At 37.6% G+C, this 15,511-nt stretch overlaps 1 protein-coding gene across 3 annotated transcripts; it reads left to right on the top strand.

Annotated features, from left to right (window-relative positions):
* The first annotated feature begins 403 nt into the window (after positions 1-403).
* Positions 404-15,249, top strand: LOC137941424 (metal tolerance protein C4-like). Of its 3 annotated transcripts, XR_011110399.1 has the most exons (15): positions 404-866; positions 966-1,017; positions 1,167-1,299; positions 1,490-1,545; positions 1,762-1,876; positions 2,003-2,060; positions 2,146-2,264; positions 8,699-8,818; positions 8,935-9,036; positions 9,135-9,207; positions 12,879-12,946; positions 14,001-14,061; positions 14,143-14,283; positions 14,741-14,827; positions 14,923-15,249. XR_011110399.1 is itself a non-coding variant. In XM_068786829.1 (14 exons), the coding sequence occupies exons 2-14, from the start codon at positions 614-616 to the stop codon at positions 14,265-14,267; spliced, it is 1,335 nt and encodes a 444-aa protein (XP_068642930.1). In that variant the 5' UTR covers positions 443-494; positions 587-613; the 3' UTR covers positions 14,268-14,734. The 3 variants fall into 3 exon arrangements, 2 of the variants coding, with proteins under 2 accessions (XP_068642929.1, XP_068642930.1); XM_068786829.1 differs by lacking the exons at positions 14,741-14,827; positions 14,923-15,249 and having other exon boundaries at positions 443-494; positions 587-866; positions 14,143-14,734; XM_068786828.1 differs by lacking the exons at positions 14,741-14,827; positions 14,923-15,249 and having other exon boundaries at positions 14,143-14,734.
* Positions 15,250-15,511: the final 262 nt, after the last annotated feature.

The raw sequence follows: 15,511 nt of genomic DNA, 5'->3' as shown, positions 1-15,511 counted from the left end.
TAGTGCCCGGTAAAAAACATCCGTGACATGCAGTAGACTGAAAAGAAAAACGAATGCTCCAGATTTCAGAACCAGAAGGTTTTTTATTTTTCAAATTTTAATGTTAATTTTATTCTATTGTTAGACTAAAACTTATTAATGTAATCAAAATTTTAGTCGACTAAATTTTAGGGTAATATTATTATTTATTTATTATTAAATTATATTTAATATAAATATTTTAATTTTAAAAAATAAATAAGAATCCTCTCTTTTTCTTCCCTGGTAATTAACATTTAAAAGTAGTTTATGAAAATGACATAAATATCTTATTCTCCTTTTCATTCTTATTTTCTTTTCGTTTCTTTTATTAGGGCGCACTAGGGTACGGAAGCTTTCCTCTCGTACTTGCAAAGACACGTCCATCGCGATTAGAGCGAAGGAACGAATGATAGCGCACCACAGAATAATGAATATGCTTCCACTAGCTCAGTATCTCAAGCTACTCAGCCATTGTAATCCATTTTAATATGTTGTCACCATCGAAACCCTAATTTTCATGAATCAGAGTTGTCAATGACCTTCATGAACATGCCTAACAATGCAGAATATTGGTAATCCTTGCTCTCATTTGATGCGCACAGTACGACTTCTTTCACTCCTCCGAGAATCGGTTCCTCGAACAGAAACCATCCTTCTGAACTTTACATGCTCCAAGGCTTCTTCATTTCTTCATCATTTGAGACCTAGAGAACCATTATTGCAATCCGCTGGTTATCGACGCTATTTGACAGGTTCAGAGTTCATTGTGTTTCCGAGAAGATACGGTGGTTTCGCTACTGGAGGAATTGGTGTGGCGGATTCTTTTAATGTTGGTTCTCGGCGCGGTGAGCTCCCCTTATCTATATATATATATTTATCAGTTTTATGAGGTGACTTTAGTTCACTAACGTTTTCTTTCTCAAATCGTGTTATTTGATATGTAGATTACTGCTCCACCATTGATTTCATTAAAAAGAAAGAAATAGATGATCCAAGGTGAATGATCAATCCTTTGTAGCTTTCCTTTAATTTCTAAGTTGTTATTGCGTTCATTGCTGTAACATCCATTTTATTGGCATTAATTGAGAGGTTAATTGTAAGTGTCATACCATTTCTCATCTGACTATTTTTAATTCCTGACTTAGCCAACGTGCAGTTCATACTGCTCTAGCCTGCAACTTCCTGGTTTTCTCCCTTAAATTTGGTGTATGGCTGGTGACTTCTAGCCATGTTATGTTGGCTGAAGTCGTACATTCTGTTGCAGATATCGCCAATCAGGTAATGACTATTGACTGGACTCGGAATTGGATGATTTTAAGTTTTACTTCTTATATACGTGTGAGCAACAAAATGGAAAATATAAATCTTGCAATTAAAATAAAAAAATTGATGCAAAAAGAAATGTGCTAATGATACCCTGCATCTGGATTCAGGGGAAATTTCTTACCTATGTTAATTGAAATTGTAGGTGTTGCTTGCTTATGGCTTGAATAGCTCAAGACGTGCTCCTGATGCTCTACATCCGTGAGTGTTCTTTTCTCTAACAGTGTTTCATGATTCTCTCTTTTCTTTTTGACCCCAAACACCGGCTAGTACCCTCAAAGTGTGTTGGATTGGTCCAACTGTCTATTTTGCAAGGTCATGGGAAAAAGTTACCTCTCTCTCTCTCTCTCTCTCTCTCTCTCTCTCTCTCTCTTTCTCTTTCAATGTAGAGAGTTGATCATTGTCCCACTTCTGTAGTTATGGGTATTCAAAGGAGAGATTCGTTTGGTCCCTGATATCGGCTGTTGGTATATTTTGCCTCGGTTCTGGTGCTACAATTGTTCATGGAGTTCAGAACTTGTTCGTAACTCATGTAAGTGTCTTACTACATTTTTACATCATTTTTGGTAGGTTTATGCAACTAGCCATCTTTTTTGTGGTGTCTTATTATCTGTATGCCTATTAGATATTTACTTAATGCTTTGCCTTGTGAGAGTAGCCTCCAGCAAATATAGAGTATGCAGCTTTAGTGATTGGTTCTTCATTTGTCTTTGAAGGTATGTAACTATGCATGGAATTGTTTTCTTCTCAGTTTGAATTCAATGCTAACTATATGTGTTTGTCCTAATATTGTTGTTGAAGGTGCCTCACTTTTGGTAGCTATAAATGCTGTAAAAAAGGGGGCAGCTGCCGAAGGCATGAAATTAAGTGATTATGTATGGCGTGGTCATGATCCAACGTCTGTTGCTGTAATGACAGAGGTACTCTTTTATTGCCAGATTATTATTTATTTAACAAAGTTATGCCACATCTAGGCCTTGATTGATGTGTATGAAAAATCTACCAACTGCATTAGCTGGGAGTTCTTGAGTCGACCTTGATGTACAGTTCTGCGGTTGTAAACTGTTATTTTTAATCCTTATGGGATCTAACTTGAATTGATCCACACATTAAAAATTCAAGTACCAATGGATTTAAATTTTCACACCCATGTGGGAAAAAGGAACACTGAACATTTGTAAAGTTTTTTGTTCAATAGGTCTCTTTTTTGTATGTGAAATTGTGTCTTCATTTCTTCAGTAGATCTCATGAACTTTGGTTGGGGGGAATTTCATAGATCCTTGGTTTATTGTGAATCCTTTCATCTGACTGATCCGAAGATATGGGTAATCCAGTTCATGTTAGAAGGACCATTTCCATGCCTCTTCACAGATTTACAAGGAATAGAAAACAATTTTTTTTGTTAATAGACAAATTATATTTTTTCACGGGCCTATTGGTCTGCCAGCTGCTGTAAATGACATAATTAAACGTTGGACAAACACTAAATGAAGTAACTGATGCTTGGTCAATTATGTTGGGATTTCTGTCATCTTACTTTAACACGTAGTATGAGTTGGGCCACCACATGCTGCACGTGACAATTGCTTTATCTGAAAGGCCTTGCTAGCTTCATTGGGACCTACTGTTGCCTTATAATGAAGAAGATAATCCTTTACAACTCAACCTACAACTATATTGTACCTGACCTATCTCGTGCCCATCTTTGTATGCAAACCACATTATGTCAAGTCAAAAGCCCGGGGTCATGGCTTGTGTTGGCCTCAGACATCTCTTGAGCTCTTGTTATCAGTCTGCACTAGCTCTACTTGTTTGATTGAGTTTAAGTTTAAAGTTGAGTTTCAGTTTTTGTCAAATCAATTACTTACAAGTTTAAAGTATAGCTGCATAGGGCCTTTGGTTCAACAGCCACACAAGGAGGTTTCTAGTCTGAAGTCAAGGGTTCAAGTCTCTCTAGGGGTATGTGTTGTAGTGTATGTGCTCTAGTCACATTCAGAAAAGTTAAAGCATGGCAGTTTAATTTACACAGGTTTATAAAGCATTTCCATGAAATCCTATGGAAGTGATAAATAGAAAGGCATACTATAATCTATTTTTTTATTAGGCTTAGTGTTATGAAATGTTTCTTTATCATCTCTCGAAGGTAAATGGTTGCAATAAGCACTTTTTAGAGTGCCAAGTCATGCTATGAGGGATTTCCGAATTTAGGATGCCTTTTGCTCTTGAATCTAGGGGTAGGCAGCGGGCCGGATTTCACAGGGAATTTAACCTGATTTTACCCAAAAACCCCAAGGATGTGGTTTCTCCCACACCCAACGAGGCAAGGAAAATTTTCATTCTTCGAGGTGGGGACAAATTCCTCTCTTTGAGCCAAGGACAAGTTCTCCCTGAACTCAATCCATGGGTCGAATATCCAAAGTACCCATTGTTACAATTAAGAATAACATAAGAAAGAAATAAAAAAAAAAACTCTATTATGTTCTCTGTGCATTTAAGGAAATAAGAAAAAAATGTGAAGCTATTGTTCCTAATTACATTAAAGCTGATTAATTTTTGGAAAATGACTTCAATGTCCTCTTCTCATAAAAAAGATAAAATCACTTAAGAGGGGCTCTTTAAGAAAAAAAAATTCTGGAAAACGATAAAATCACCTCATTCTTCCTCACGCCCACCATTTTTCATTTTCCTGTAAAAGAAAAAAAACCCTAATCTTGTTCCCCTTCTTCTCCAAATTTTGGTTTCTTCCCTAGCATCCGTCATTTTATCTTAGTTTCTTTTCTAGCATTCGTTGCTCACTTTAGTTTCTTCTTTAGCGGTCACTTGTCAATTCTAGTCATCTACCTACAATCCTCCGTTCAATTTCTACAAGAAATTGCCTCAAGTTTTCATTTTCTTTGTCAGAATCGTTGTTTCGGTGAAGCTCTATTCTGCTCTCTGCTTTGTTCGCCGAACTTTATGCTCTTTCCAATTCGACTTGAAAGTTGAAACCTTCAAATAAAACTACTTCTACTTCAAAAAAATCAAACACATAGGCCTACATCTCTCACTTTTGTGGTTTGCCCAGTGTATCCATTTACATCCTGTCATTTGCCCCAACTTAATTCTCATTCCATTTGTTTTATTGTTATCAACTTTTGTAATTTTTTTCCTTTTGATTTTATTTTCTGATGGTTGAGACTTGAGAGTTTGTATTGTCGGTGGCATTTTAGATAACGTAGATAGCCTTTATTTTTTCTGTTTTTTTATTTTTTTGGGATGAGACTAGGGATATGTAAAAGGGAAAGGGACGGGGTTGGTGTGGAGGATGAGAGGAATTGGGTGAGACAAGATGGATGATGAGAGGAAGTGGGCGGGATCGGAGTTGGATTCTAATTCTATCATGGGATTTTTCAGGGTTGGGATTGGGGTCGGGTTCGGGATTTCAAAGACTTAACCCTGACTTGACCCTACCTGATCTGTGGCCTTCCCTACTTGAAACTATAGTAGTTGTACTATAAATTTGAAAGTGTTGAATATCACTTAGAAGGGTGGAACTAATGTGGTTGCATAGTTGAATTCATATGGCCCAATTGCATGTGCAGTCCATGATCATTAGTGGTTTCTTTCACAAATTAGAATAACATTTTTTGACAATTTTATATTGATCTATAGCATAAAAATATACTCTTTTTTCATGGTTTCCCACTATTATTCCTTGGTTTCTCCCTGAAGGGTGATTGAAGATGAACTTTGAAAGGAATTCAAGAGGAAACTGGGGGCCCCTTGGAGGTGGGGGTGTTATTAGGGACTACTCTGGCTAGATTCTCCAAGTATACTCTGCACCATTGGGTTGCTGTGATTCGATTGAGGTGCAACTTCGTGCCCTCTTGTGTGGATTGAAGGTCTTTTGTAGCACATTTTCAGGCCCTTCGGTGATTGTGGTGATTTTTCAATGGTGGTCTCGTGGTTCCACTCTAGAAAATCACCTCCGTGGTGGCTTCTTCATGTTTTTGATGAAATTGTGCATTGGAGTAGGCTGGTCCAGATTTAGTGACTTCATACACCTAGGAGTGCTAAATCTGTGGCTGATCCATTGACATCATGGAGTGGATCTCTTGGCTCTTCTTGTTGATAATGCTTTGCTTTTTCATCTTGATTGCTTTTATAGCTCCTTCTCACTTAATTGAGAGGGTGTTAACATCTAGGTTGTTAGTTGTGAATGGTCTTGCTTTAGTTGTAAGTTTTGATGATCCTAAGTTTATTATTTGGGAAAAGGGGTCTCTTAACTCCACGCAGTCATTTTAATGAGAACAGGTCCAAGTTCAACATGGCTGCTGAGTAAATCCAAGCCCAGTTCTGTTTCTATTACCTGCCCAACATATTTGTACGTTTAGGCCTAGATATATGAGAGGGTGTTGGTGGATAGAATTTCCTTAGTTCTATGGACCATTCTTGTATTTCATGACTCATTCTAGTTGTTTGGGCATCATACAAGTTATGAATCTGGGTGATCTTATGCTTATTAGTTTGGAAAAGGTCTCCTAACTTATGTTAAACATTTTCGAAGGAATAAATACATCTTCAATAGTTTGGAAAACAACGACCTATTCTCTGTTTCTCTGGCATACCACATGATTTGGGGCTGGGCCATGAATTCTGCTCCACATGCAGCCACCGGGCTTGGCTTTTCTCAGCCTCTCTGCAGATAAAATTCCCCATCTGGTGTGCAATCCGGAATCACTTATTGACAGCTGATAACCTCAGAAGAAGGGGAAACAACAGCGCTAACCGTCTCTACCCCCCCTCTGTAATTCAGAGGAAGTAACAACTAATCACCTCCTTATACATTGCAAGCTATGCTTGGACCTTTTGGAGCAGCATTCTCCACAATTTCAAACCCCAAACATGTATTCTGATGGATCTGCTGGGTACTTGTCAATCCCTCCTCGGAACTCGATTCCCCATCCTCAAACTCTTCCTCCTCTTTGCCTGCCTCTGTCACATACCTTGGGCACTTTGGAAAGAGCGCAACAATTGGAGATTCAATCTTAAATCCAATTCCACTAAAGAGCTCAATAGCATTATCATCGGCGAGGTATCCACCTAGATGCACACCAGGAAAGAATTTGCCACTTTGATGGGAACCTCACTCGGACACAATTAGAACATCCTTGCAAATTTATTTGCTCCTCCTCAGCCTCCCATCATCATCTCTTGGACTCCTCCCCCTAGCTATATCAAACTCAATTTTGATGGTAGCGCTCAGGCTGTCTGGGTCAAGCGGGTTTTGGTGGGATTTTTCGTGACTCTTCCGGGGCTACGCTCACCTCCTACACGGGACCTATAGGCATAGCAGATTCCACCGAGGCTGAGCTTATGGGTCTCCTTCAGGGACTCATAATTTTTCGTGACCAGTTCAACAGTTCTCTTCTTGTGGAAGGCGACTCCCAAGTGATCATCCGATGGTGCTCCTTCTCCATTGAGCGACCTTGGCGCCTGTTATGGTCCCTAGTCATGGATCGAGTAACTCGGCGTGGGATTTGTGAATCCAGCACTATAATAGAGCAGTTGCTCTCGGTAAGGGCAGATAAAGAGTCTCCTTTGTCTGGTCTGGTCTCGGGTAAGAGGAAAGCAGCCTCCTTTGTGGGGCTGGGCTGTGGCTCGGTAAGGGCAGAGGGCCCTTGCTGCTGCTGCTCGGACAGGAGGGGAAGGGGTCCCCTTTTTGCTCACGGAAAAGAGGGTTTGAAACCCTCTTTGCTGCTGCTCGTGTTAAGGCTGCAAGCCCCTAGCTTGGACAGTCCTTAGACCTGAGGTTAGGGGTTCCTAACCTGGCTCTTGCTGGCCTTGAGGCTGAAAAACTCTGATTTATGGCTGCTCGTGGTGTGGTGATGGAGAAGCCTCAAATCAGACTCGGAAAGAGAGGGAGAAACCCTCTATAGCTGCTGTGAATGGATGGGAGGCTGAAGCCTCTGATTGAACTCGGAAAAGGGACGGCAATTCCCCTCTCCTCGTCGGTATGGATCAATGTACACAAAAATCAAAATAGGGAAGAAGGAAATTCAGATTCAAGAGGGAACCTGAACCTAGAGCTCATCAAGGAGAACTCCAAACCCTGTTTAACCTAATTCAAGACTTGCCTTTTTTTCTCATTCTCTTGCCCTCTAAGTAGGGTTGACGCCAACAATAGTTTTAGGGTTAATTATTACAATTCTTCCCCTATGGCAATTTAACTTAAATAATGCATAAAAAACGAATTTAAAACAATATGAAAAGAAAGCTATTAACTCTGTAACTCAGTGCGCCTCCGTTGTATGACTCGGTTAGCTATTGAGTCCTCAACGGCGCCATTGGCCAGTGTTCTACCACATCATGGACATTGTAATTTTACTCCAGTATATTTGGGCTCATGTCCCCTGGTCCACCAACTCCTTGGCAGACTCTTTGGCTAAACAGGGTGCTTCCCTTCAACTCTCTGGATTGAAGGGACGCCTAGCTAGCTCTGTTTGTATATTCCTCTCTTTCTATTAAAATTTCTCATTTGCATTAAAAAAAAACATCTTCAATTATATTACTTATTTCTTCTTGGTCTGGGGATTTAGGGTTTCTCCTCAACTGTAAGAGAATAAGTTTATATTACTGTTCAAAATATTGTCATTACTAGTCTTTATTTGATTTCTGTTAAATATAATGTAAGGGGTAGTTTGGTCATGTTACAGAGTCTGTATATTTCAGCAAGAATATCATTAGAGTCAGTAAGTTTATATTGGTCTATGGTCCAAGTTTCACAGTGTTTGGAAATGTAATTATGAAGATATAAGGAGATGCATGTATGAAAGGTAGAGAGGTCATTTTCTCTCTATCCATTTAAGTGAATAAAAGAGAGATGTGGTTCGTAAGTTTTCGCCATCGAGAGCAGCTCACGTTCTCCTCACAAAATTTCCTCCTCCTTCCATCTTTCTTCTTCTCTCTCTCATACTGCTTTTCTTCGTTATTTTAGAATTTCATTATTGATCTGCATATCATTACAAAGAAATAACTTTTAAATTTCAAACTCTGAGCTCCCTCCCCCCCTTCTTTTTTTGTTTAGTTTTCATTTTTTTATTTTGTTTCATTTTAAATGTTTGCTTAATTGAACAGATGATTTGTAATCCAAAGTGTTTAAACTGCTTTAGGATTTTCCTTTGAAGTGTGTCTTTCTGGGTGAAGAATGGAGCTCGTCTTAGTTGTGGTCATCCTCTAAGGACATTGGTGCTGGTGGTTCACGTGGTCATGATGTTTTTGTTTTATTTATTTTTTTGAAATGATGTTTTTGTTTTATTTGTCTATCAGTCCCTAGATAAATCTTAAGTTCTTGTGACTGATCTTTGTTTTCCAGGATGGTGCTGCAGTTACTGGTCTGGTTATTGCAGCTGCATCACTAGTTGCTGTCAGGTTGACTGGGAATCCTATATATGATCCTATTGGTTCCATTATTGTTGGGAACTTACTTGGAATGGTACTTCTATTCCCCATGTATTCTGTGTGACTTTACCTGCATGAGTGTTGGGGTTCATCAAATTGTTCTTCAATTAATCTGTTCAACATCACCGAATTCCAAATGCCATATTGCAGGTTGCTATTTTTCTCATTCAAAGAAATCGTCATGCTTTGATTGGTAGAGCTATTGATGATCATGAAATGCAGAGAGTATTAGATTTCTTGAAATCGGATCCGGTGAAGATGATTTCCTGCACAGACAATAACTCTTGATGTAATTTTAGTGGTTTTATGATTGGTATAGATTTATTTAAATAAAACTGGCTATGTTACAGGTTGTGGATGCACTGTATGATTGCAAAAGTGAGGTGATTGGGCCTGGATTCTTTAGATTCAAAGCAGAAATAGGTGATTCCTCATTTTTGTGTTCTATTTAACTCTCTAGTTTATTTATTTTCTTTGAACTGTGGAGAGAGGCTGTGCTATCTATGGATCAAGATGGGCACCCTTTTATTAGCCAGTCATTTTGTTGGATGCTTTTCTAATCTTCTATACTCATTCAAGAGGCAAGTGACACTAGGCAATATTTTTTGGTCTGGAGGGGATGGGATAGTGATCTTAGGCTGTTGGCTTGCTACAATTGCATATCATACTGAACGAAATACTCAACGTAACAATTAGAAGGGAAAATCATAGTTATGTAGCTAGAGTTTTGTAAATTTGACTTGTGGTTCATCTGGCCTGTGTTTGGCTGCAGCTGATTTATAGGACAATTGGGCTTCTTAGGGTGAGCGGTTGAAAGAACTCCCAGTTCGTTATCATTTTACACTAATTGAAGGAAAATGAAATTCCTTACTCTATGCAAACTCTCACCCCTCTCTTCATCTTCAGTTCAGAGACGGCCTGGACCCATTTTGTTGACTGCTTTTTTGCAGAAAACAGCCATTCAAAAGAGCAAACTTTTAATAAAAAGATGACTTCCTTTTTTTTCCTCCTGTTTTTATACCTTACCACTGTTTTGAAACTTTCCTTCAATGAATATCAGCTACTGTACCAATAGTTTTAGAGTTTGATTTTTTAATAGGAGATCTTTGCCTTCAACTGGTTCTCATTCCACAACAATGAAAGAGTATTTGGATGTGAATCTTTCACTTGAAATGGCTATCCAGCCTGTAAAACCTGTGCTCATATGATTCCATTTCAGGTGCGAGTTGTGCTACGTATATAAAATGTTTCTAAGGGATTAGGGAACTCAGAATCAATTGGGAGCTTCCCTGCTCTAATTCTGTAGGTGCCCATCCTATTTTTGCTCTTTAATGAAACAGTAGCTCCTTTTTGGAGCTTATGATGGTTGACAGAAGAAGCCTAATGTCTGCTGCTCATTGTTAAGAGCTATAGAATAATAGTTTCCTCCTTCAATTATAATTTAACCAGAAGTCTTTATATTATATCTAGAAAATAGTTTTGTATACAAGTTACATGATAGATAGATATTACTAATTAATATATTTTCTATTTTATCTCAGTTTCTAATAATCCTATTTTCTGAAAGTTGAAGTTATTTTGGCTTTAGTGTTCCTATTTATTTTTTATTCTGTCCTCTCAGTTTGTCACTAAATGGTTCTTAAAGTGGCTGGTTGGTAATTAATAATCCAGTTCAACTAGTCGATTCAGTCACCATTCTCTGTTTTCTGTCCTTCTTTCTCTCTTTGTTTCTCTTCTTCCTGTAGTTTCTTAATTTGTATCAGTGCTCTGGTTTTGAGTTGTTGGTTTCTCTTTCAGTTTCAATCTAAAATGAAGAAGGAAAAAAAAGAACTACGTTTTCAAAAAGAGATTGCAGTTCCCATGACCAGTGTTCCTCTCTGTCTCTTGACTTTCATCTGTTTTTTTCTCCTTCTCTTCTCTAATTTTTTTGTGTGCTTCTTTCCTAATTTCTTGTAGAAGAATACCTCAAAATTTGTTAACTCAACCTAACCCTCAAATGTATCCAATTATTCACTAAGTTATTTCATGTGCTCTAGTTAAAAAAATTTTGTATTTCAGTGTCTACTACCTATTCTATTTCTATTTGGTGTTTTATTAGAAAAATCCATAATTAAGGCTCTCTTCTCTTTTTTCTTTTGTGCACTTCAATCCATATGGTTTTCAGTATTTAAGTTTTTTTTAAAGGTAGTTTAAGTTTAATCCTTGGTTTATGGAAAATATTATCTTTTATTCCCTGATTTCCTTTGCTATTTGCTTGAATATTGAATTCTGGAAAATTAATTTTGACTAAAATACTGGAAAATTCTCTTTATTTCTTTCTCCTTCAATGTCATGCTTCTTACTTCTAACCCTTAATTTTTTTTCTATTATTCTCTTGATTTTCAAAGTTTTATTCTTCATTTGATTTGTTGCTCTTTCTGTTATTTCACAAAAGAGGGCCTACATCTAAATTATTTACTTGTAGAGCCACAAAAGAGGGCCTACACGTGAGGGGGAGTGTTAAGGAATAGTCCCACATAGATTAGTGAGTACAAAGATCTTGAGTTTATTAGTTCGGAAATCTATTTCCCAACTAATAAACTCAAGATCTTTGTACTCACTAATTTATGTGGGACTATTCCTTAACACTCCCCCTCACGTGTAGGCCTTCTTTTGTGGCTCCACAAGTGGATAATTTAGGTGTAGGCCCTCTTTTGTGGCTCTACAAATGGATAGTTTTAAGTGTAGGCCCTCTTTTGTGACTCTACAAGTGGATAGTTTAGGTGTATGCCCTCTTTTGTGGCTCTACAAGTGGATAGTTTTGGTGTAAGCCCTTTTTGTGGGTCTACAAGTAGATAGTTTAGGTGTAGACCCTTTTTTTGTGGCTCTAGGCCCTTTTTTGTGGCTCTACAAGTGGATAGTTTAGGTGTAGGCCCACATATGAGTACCTGCTTTGATACCATGTTAAGTTGGGTCCAAGGCCTATCCCAAAATGACTAGCCAACTTCGGAAACCTCTTTCCCAACTAATAAACTCAAGATCTTTGTACTACTAGTCTATGTGAAACTATTCCTTAACACACCTGTTCTTCAAAAAATTTAACTTTGTAAACAAAATCCTTTTACATGAAGTTAACAATTACATAGTTATCTGAATTAAGCTTGTTGGGGATGATTGCAGGGAGTTACTTTCAAAATTTGAGGAGGGGGGATTATATGAAGAAGAATTGTAGTGTCCAACTTCACTTAAACTCTAGGACAAGTTCTCTCATATCTATTTCCTCTGAAGCTATATCTGATGTTATATATTTTTCAGCTTGAGGAGGGAATATTAGAGCCATTAAAGAACTATAGTGCCCTAGAACTTTAGTTCAACAAGAAGTCTTGGTTTTATATGTACTAAGTTTTTCTGCACTCATGTTTTGTAGTACGTAGAAGGTAGTTCTTAGTATTTATTCCTATTTTGAATCAGTTTCCAGGTTGTCTAATTTTTAGATAGTTTAATTACATTAGCTTTAGGAATCCTATTTATGCTCTAAATTGACAGCGGCTAGCCAATACACCCAACAGACCGATCTGTTAGGTGCGGAAAGCTACCGCCTACAAAAGTGGATGGAACCACTCTGACACCCACCCCGCCCATTCTTGACCGCCTCTCACGGGATTCGAACGCGGGACGTGGCGTTGCCAGCTCTGATACCATGACAGCGGCTAGCTAATACACCTAAAAGACCGATCTATTAGGTGCGGAAAGCTACCGCCTACAAGAGTGGACGGAACCACTCTGACATAAATATGAGTGTTTTAGCTACCTTTTTGTATATGTTTGGTGTTTTGAAGGGAAACGAGAAATTAAAAAAAAAAAACGTGGATATAAAAGGAAGTTGGCTGGTTGTTAAACCAGTTCAACAAGGTGATTCTTTTATTCTTTCTTTTACCCTGATATCTTGTTGAAATTGGCTTTACGATTTTGTTCATGAAGCATGATATATAACACAGCTTGACTCAGATATTGTTTGATCCAATTATATGTGTTTAGTTTCACCTTTCCTCTATTCAAGTAAAAAAATTCTTTTATCCTGAATTTGATTTATTTATAACCATTGTACCCGACAGATTTCAACGGAGTTGTGGTAGTGCAAAATTATTTGGAAAGAACCGGGCGTGGAGAATGGGCAAAACAGGTATTTTCTTAATATCTACTGTCTGCAGTGAAAGCATAATCATCATTTGGTTGAACATTTATTTCATTTTAGTGGATTTTCCAACACAGGTCTTCAATTTTCATTTTATTCCTGAACTGGACATAAGTTGGGGCTTTTTTTCTTTTCTTCCAACAGAGATTAGGGTTCTGAGTTTTTTCCTTTCAAGGCCAATTGAGTTAATAAATTGACATTGGACATCATCTAGAAAAGCAATATGGCACCTACTGGAGGATCTTAATTTATGTGATAATGAAAACACTAATGTTGCTTGTTGTTGGACCCACATTCCGAGATCCACAAATTCAGCGGCAGATGTACTTGCTAGGCAGGGAGCTAACCTACAATCTCTGGTTGTAAGGGAAATGCTCCCTCAAACTTTGTAATTTTCTTCTGTTTTATAAATACATCTTTATCAAAAAAAAAAAAAAAAAAAAACACTAATGTTGCTTGTCAAAATTGTTGGTTAGTAAGCAGGTTTTTCTCATAAAAACTCTAAAATTTGCATCCCTTCCGAGTCATCCAAAGAGTGCTTCCTAGTTTTTTGTTTTATGATTTTGATTTTTGACAATATCAGTACCTCTTTGACCATGTCCTGAGAGGTGCCAATGACCTATCGAGTTCTGCTGCCAAAGAGTACATTTTCATGGCAAGAATTTGTCAATGAATCTTCCTTTTCTGTTTTGTTATGTGTTGCTTAAATGTATTTTTTTTTCTTACATTGTTTGTAAAATTTAGTGTCTATCTTTACTGGCCTGTCTGTATCTTCTTTTCTGTTTAATGAAATGTTTCCCATGGTCTACAAATTACAAACAAGGGAAGAAAGATATTGCCTGATGGAATGAAAATCCAAAAAGGACTGCCTCACAAGATATTGACTTCTGGGTTATCTTTTGAAACATGTAATTATAAGAAAAAGATTTCATTTTGTCGCTCTCTGTATTTCTTTGTGGAGACAAACTTATTGATTATCTGAAATATGTAACTACCGGGAGAACTTCCAAGATGATGACTAAATGGAAGGTGATTCTTGCAGTTTCGTGAAGCTGCTAAGTGTGAAGATGATGCTCTACTTCTAAAGGCAATGTCAGCTTACGGTATGTAGGGAGATTTATAACTTGAATTTCCCAAAGTTTGTTTATTATTCTGAATGAGAATTTTGTGACCGGGACTGGCAGGGGAAGAGTTGGTCACAGCTATGGGAAGTGAGGTGGATAGGTTGGAAAAGGAAATCCAGAGACTAGTTCCAGGGATTCGACATGTTGATATCGAGGCACACAACCCCAAGGGCTTGTCACCATGATCCACATTTTCTCTTGGTAAATATGTGTTACTCCATTGTACTTCTGTCAATTGTTTTGGTAAAGTTTTCTTTTTTTAGACTCTAAAAATTGAAACATTTGGATAAGAGCTCAATCATATGAAATGATAACAAGAAAAAAAGAAGAGATTATACAACCTGTGAAAGGTGTAAAATGAAAATGCTGGGTATTTACTTGGGGATTCTGCGGTGCCTTCAAAGACCAATGCCTTACTCTTTCCCCGACTCTAGGAGATCAATTTATCGGTAAGAGATAAAATACCAGCCTGCCCTCCATTGTTATTTGCCAAACAATATCAACCGAGGTAAAACAGTCTCAACCTTCAACCTTCAACGGGTGGGCATTTAGCGATTTCATAAGCTTAAAAAATGTCCTTATTGGTTCAAGATCCTTGATGACTTCTTTTCAAGTTCTATGATTTATGCTTGAAACATTCTTGTTTGTGAGAATTCAGAGGGGAAAATTGGAAATAGCAATTGGTTATTACACAGACAAGATAATGAGGTTAACCGATTGCGTATGAGAGAATTGATACTCGAAGGTATTATTCTTTAGCCTAGTGTTTTTCTTTTTTGCTGATTTATTTTAGCTTTTCTTATTTTCTAGAAGAGTTAGCTACTGTATAGTGTTTGTTAGGTGATGCAGCCAACGTGAAGCATAACAGACGAGTTTAGAAATATTCAAGTCCTATCTTGTATTTTTAAAGTCATAGAAACTATAAAAAAAAAAAAAAAAAAAAGAGAGAACATCTGACCTGCAAATGTATGCCGAGTTCCTCGGAGGAAGAATTGAAGACGGTGACTCGTGGATGATGCTTTAGAATGGTAAACTAGAAATGATGGTGAAGTTTAAAGTGTTAGTTTTCAACCGAAAAGTGCCCTAGAGTCGCACATTAAGACGTTCTTTCAATTATGAAATATTATTCACGATTCATCTCAGAAAAAAAACTGTGGGATTTTGAAATCATGCATCCGTATATTTATTCTTTTTACAAGACAACCTTTTACTTCCATATATTTTTAGTGTTATATTTTTTATGCTGGATAGTCCACAAATCCTTGTAAATCAGTGATTTTTTTAGGCAACTATAAGGCAATTGTAGGCGGTTTGCCAATCCCATGAAGGGTGAGCCTGGTCTATCTTCTCTCTATGAACGAGTTCCATTTTTCCCGATATTAACCCTATGGAAAGGTCTAATCACACGTCTTGACATTGCTCGACAGAA

The sequence above is a fragment of the Aristolochia californica genome, unplaced genomic scaffold, assembly GCF_029961685.1.
Source record: "Aristolochia californica isolate CCGP_79_NKW_82.1479 unplaced genomic scaffold, dmAriCali1.0.hap1 SCAF_9, whole genome shotgun sequence".
Taxonomy (NCBI): Eukaryota; Viridiplantae; Streptophyta; class Magnoliopsida; order Piperales; family Aristolochiaceae; genus Aristolochia; species Aristolochia californica.
This window is presented reverse-complemented; position numbering and strand designations above follow the sequence as displayed.

Coding starts and splice junctions, on each gene's coding strand:
- LOC137941424 (XM_068786828.1), top strand. CDS start 581: ATGCAGAATATTGGTAATCCTTGCTCTCATTTGATGCGCACAGTACGA. Junction 1,018..1,166: donor AAAGAAATAGATGATCCAAG/GTGAATGATCAA, acceptor TTCCTGACTTAG/CCAACGTGCAGTTCATACTG. Junction 2,265..8,698: donor CTGTTGCTGTAATGACAGAG/GTACTCTTTTAT, acceptor TTTGTTTTCCAG/GATGGTGCTGCAGTTACTGG.